Here is a 4682-nt window from a genome sequence, read left to right as displayed (position 1 = left end):
ACACTTTGTAAAGGTAAGAAGCGAGTTTTCGCGTTCCCTCGCCGCCTTCTTTCTCCAGCGCGACGCTGCGATGCGACAGCGGCGAATTACGTATGATTAAAAGTGCAGGGAATTTTGCGCGAGTACAAAGTGTATAATTTCGGAGAGGGAAAGTCGTGGTAAAAGAGCCGCGATAACGGAAAATTGACAGGGGTTTGGGGGGAGAGTGGAGGAGGGAACAATGCCAGCGGATGGGGAAACCGCGAGGCCGCTTTGTGCTCCGGTTCATTTAATAAACAGCACGTATCTCATGTTATCGATCTTGTCTATATTGGAGAATATTGGAGAATATTGGAGAATATTAGAGTTTATTTTCTTCTTTGTTCTCTCTCTCTCTCTCTCTCTCTCTCTCTCTCTCTCTCTCTCTCTCTCTCTCTCTTGGCAATGATGAAGCGCATGGGACATGTCGGGAATGACTAATAAATAATATACCGTGACGACGACTTTAGTCGGTATTAATTTATGTGCAAATTTTCTTCTCCACGTTGAACAGTAGCAGCAGGTAGTTCGTAACGTGGAAATTACGTGGAAATTGGACGTACGACGTCGCTTCGGTACATCTTCAGTATATCGCGAGTAGAACCGATATGTAGGAAGCTGAGGCCTTTACAATCTATAACAATGTTCTCTGCGTTTACTTCGGAGAATATTCGCGAGTGGATGCAGATCTGTGAAGTAGGGTTAATGTGAAACATCGTTTTCGAAACATGGGAAAAAATAACAGGATAACACAAGTGAGTAGGGAGTACGTGAAACTACGAGCCGTGCTCTTCAGAGTACAGAAAGTCAAGTAAACTATAATGATGTGAAAATTAATTGATGATAAGATCCATGTTGTCAGTATATATTGGATGGTTTCTACATCCGGCCATCCGGATATATTCATCCGGTATTCAAATTCGCGGATATTATCTGAAGTAATCGAGTATCCAAGTACACAAAATCGCGGATAATATTTGGCTAATACTCATTTACCATTTATTACTAATTTTAGTAGTAGTTGACTTCGCGTCATTTGATTTGTTTCTCTCTTTTTTTTAAAGTGCCTACTGTCTCCATTATATTTACTTATATCTCTACTAATCACGATAATGAAGTATTTGGATAATTGGTAAAATAATCAGATATATGGGAAACGTTTGAAAAAGGGAAACACATGAAAGATTCGAATATCCGAGTTGTTTAAGTAGCATGATACTTGAATATGATGAGAGATAACATTTGAAGGTAACATCTTGATTAAACAGTTATCGAGACAATCGGCGTAATAGAAGTTCCTGTATGTAAGATAAGTGATCTTACACTGCTAAATCGTTCCAAAGACAAGTTCATGACCTTCCCGATTGTGATGGTTAATTGATTCTGCGATCTCATTATCAGAAGCAACATCACCCGACTGTCTTTGAAATTCGATTCGTACCAGAAGGAATCATATGCGGCATTTCCAACGGTTTTGCTCTATACGTAAACGCCGAACAGAATGCGATATCAACATATCTTTACGATAGTAGATGTGAGTAGCGATATTCTGCTTATTTTACGCATCGCCGATATCTAACCTTAGCGCTGAGATATTCTCCAGCGAAGCAAAATATAAATGCCTCCAGGTTCATCGCGATATAAAATAAGAAAGTGCTTATTATAATTTTTGTAGCACTGAGCGTTCCGACTGACTGGAATATTAAAAAAAGAACTGGTGGTAATGGGAGAGCGATGAAACCTATCGATAATTAAAAGCGATCAATGTCGTGCACTACAGTAGATTATTCAATGACGTCCCTATGAACCATATTTCCTTTTATCGCAACGCGCGATTGTCGGAAGCTACTTACCACAACGATTATAAATCCCAAGCAGCAAATAATTAGAGTGTCCGATACGAACAACGCCATCGCAATACCTGAGTACAGATCCTCGATGTACTGTGAAAAAGTGATAATTTTCTGATGCGTCTTAATTACTTTCCTTATCACAATGAGATTCGGGTCACGACTCCTTTCCATCGGATAAACCTCCACCAACCATTCGCAAAGAATTTCAATTTGACCGCTCACGTGCAGTATCTGAAATAAACCGTCTTGTCAATTGTCACGCTAATTGGGTTTTAAGAAGTATCTTAAAGCTTAAATCGAGCTCGTGATGCAAAATATCTTGAAAAGGCAAATGAGCAATAAAAATTGCAAGATGAATAAAAATTGTCAGTAAGTTATCTTTTGTAATGTGAGCAATGAAAGTAATTATTAGTTTATTCGACAACGTAATGTGATAGCAATTTTGTTAATACGTCGATGTCTTGATTTATATTTTCTGATTGTAATAAAATCTTAAGATAAATCGTAATAAATCTTAAGAAAAATCGTAAATAAATTCAAGTTGAATTCCAGCGAGAAATAAACCATCGAATCGACGTCGATTTGATGTCGATTTGACGTCTATTCGATGTTCATTTTTCATTTTTCTGGGGTATATCTCTTATCTCGTTTCATTAGCTCTCTTTTGATTGTAAGTAATTTTTAATTGTACTTTATATTTCGATACTACTAATTTTATGCAACTTAATAAGATGCAATAGTATCACAGTGCTGATCACTGATTATCATAACATATAATGTATTAATGAGATATTAATAAATGCCTTAAGGATGTATTACGCATTAATATCGTATTTTCAGTGGCGCATCAAGGAAACCACTCAAATATTAATATAATATTTATCAAGTAAATTTACGTTCTTACACATTTATTTTATTAACTAAATATAATAAATGCTAATTTGAAACGAAATTAATATAATGTCTGCATATTAATCTTTAGCAGTATTTTCCATTAAAATTTTATTTTTAGTGTAGAAAATATTGAAAATAGAATTTAAAAATACCACACTAATCTCAAGGAGCACGCTAATCTCAAAGAGCACGATAAAATCTTTACAATTTACAATTTCCCTTAAAGTGATTCAAGCTTTGAAGTACTGTTAAACTTTTGATGTCACTTTCAAATGCAATGTAGATCAATTTGTAATTTTGTTGTCATTTTCTGAGTTATGGGTAGATACATCCTCAAATAACAATAATAATTAGAGTATCTCGGGCATAGTATGGTAATATGGTACTCACCAAAATTATAAGTAGAATATTGATCGTTCCAATCGTACAGGAGCACGACCACAACTGAAGGAATTGCATAATTATAAGCGACTCATATACAAATCTTTTGTTACTATCAAACGGTATCTCCATCTTTAGAATGAGCGGCCGTGCAGTGGTATTGGAAGTTCTGCTGACATCCAAGCGGTTTACGAGAACGTCGCTGCTATAAAAGATTACGGCCGTCGAGTAAAATGCCATTGTCAAGTTAGCGAGCCGCTGCGATAGCTTCGCTTTGCACTTCATCGTGAACATGTTGAATTCCGTGCTGGAACACTTTTCCCAATCGACCGCCATCATTGTTAGTATCTTGTCAAATGTTCTACAAATAATTTTCGCTGGTCACGCACGTGCGAACGATGATGGGAAAGGATCGCCGCATAAATCACTGGCGACGAAATGATTTATCGCTGCGTGATGATTATCTTCGCGAAATTCGGCGCGTTTTTACTTTTACTTCGAGTGTACAAATGTTAGTTTGATATTTCGACTTATCGCCGAGTCCATCACATTCATCGCGTTTCCAATTGGCGAGTAATTGATTGTACCGATGAAACTCGCGATAAAGTAAATATCAAACGACAGATGCTGAGAGATGAAATATGAAAAGTTAACGTCACACTGGGAACTTTAGATGAAAGCTGAAAATGAGGCGCTTCACTGACACACTGCATATCGCTATGTATTATTGCGTATCTCACCGCTGTTTATACCAAAAAATTCCGAGTTTAATTAACAGTATCGTGTGCGGCATTATTTCACTCAAAGTGTTTATCACCTCGGAAAAGTTGACGCTATAGAAATTCGTCGTGATATATCGGAGTTGCAAGGTTTGCTCGATCATGAGCGTGACGACCCAAAACAATCTGCGCGAGACGATGCACGAGGATTCCGGCCAGATACCGAAAATTCGTAGCCAGATTTGTATTGACCGATTAATCGAATTCTCTAGTTTCATATTTTTCATTATTACTTTTTCTTTCAATCGTCCGCTTTTTCTTTCTCTTTTCAATAAAGACAAACTGGATATGTTCGCATGGGTCTTGACGGGACGACAATTTCGAACGTTATGAAATACGTTTGACCGATGGCGCTTTGTGCGCGATACACCTTTGTACGGACTGAAAGTCTAGCGGGAACGTGTGTATGTCTGTGTGTGCAAACCGTACGCTCCTTCTCTCGAGCCGTTGCTTATTAAATATTTTGATCGCATCATGCGCAGATTGCGTGTGTTATTGTCGCGGTATGTCGGCGGGGAGGAAAAAGTTTCCGGGTAGTCGAACCCCCTCTCGAATTGTCCGGCAAACCCGGAGCGCTGCGTAGCGCCGGTGTTATTTGCTTTAAAAATTCAAGCAACAACGGATAGCAACATGCGAACGTTATACGGCGTGTGTTACATTGAATCATGTCCGGTGACCGTGAGGAAAAGTTTTGTGGTTCCGTGGATGAGGGTCGATGGATAGCGAGAAGGTAGCGAATGGGGGGCGGGGGGGGGGG

At 38.5% G+C, this 4682-nt stretch overlaps 1 protein-coding gene across 1 annotated transcript; it reads right to left on the bottom strand.

Moving 5' to 3' along the window:
• Window positions 1-601: 601 nt before the first annotated feature.
• On the bottom strand, window positions 602-3485 carry LOC106747209 (odorant receptor 4-like). The gene is made up of 5 exons (XM_014624555.1): window positions 3156-3485; window positions 1872-2102; window positions 1599-1712; window positions 1342-1497; window positions 602-652 (listed from the first exon to the last, which is right to left on the bottom strand). Exons 1-5 carry the CDS (start codon window positions 3483-3485, stop codon window positions 602-604), a joined length of 882 nt encoding a protein of 293 aa, XP_014480041.1.
• Between the last annotated feature and the right edge of the window lie 1197 nt (window positions 3486-4682).

The sequence above is a fragment of the Dinoponera quadriceps genome, unplaced genomic scaffold (genome assembly GCF_001313825.1).
Source record: "Dinoponera quadriceps isolate SergipeBrazil2010 unplaced genomic scaffold, ASM131382v1 scaffold2131, whole genome shotgun sequence".
Classification (NCBI taxonomy): Eukaryota; Metazoa; Arthropoda; class Insecta; order Hymenoptera; family Formicidae; genus Dinoponera; species Dinoponera quadriceps.
Note: the sequence above shows the minus strand (reverse complement) of the source record. Positions and strands in the feature narration are given on the sequence as shown.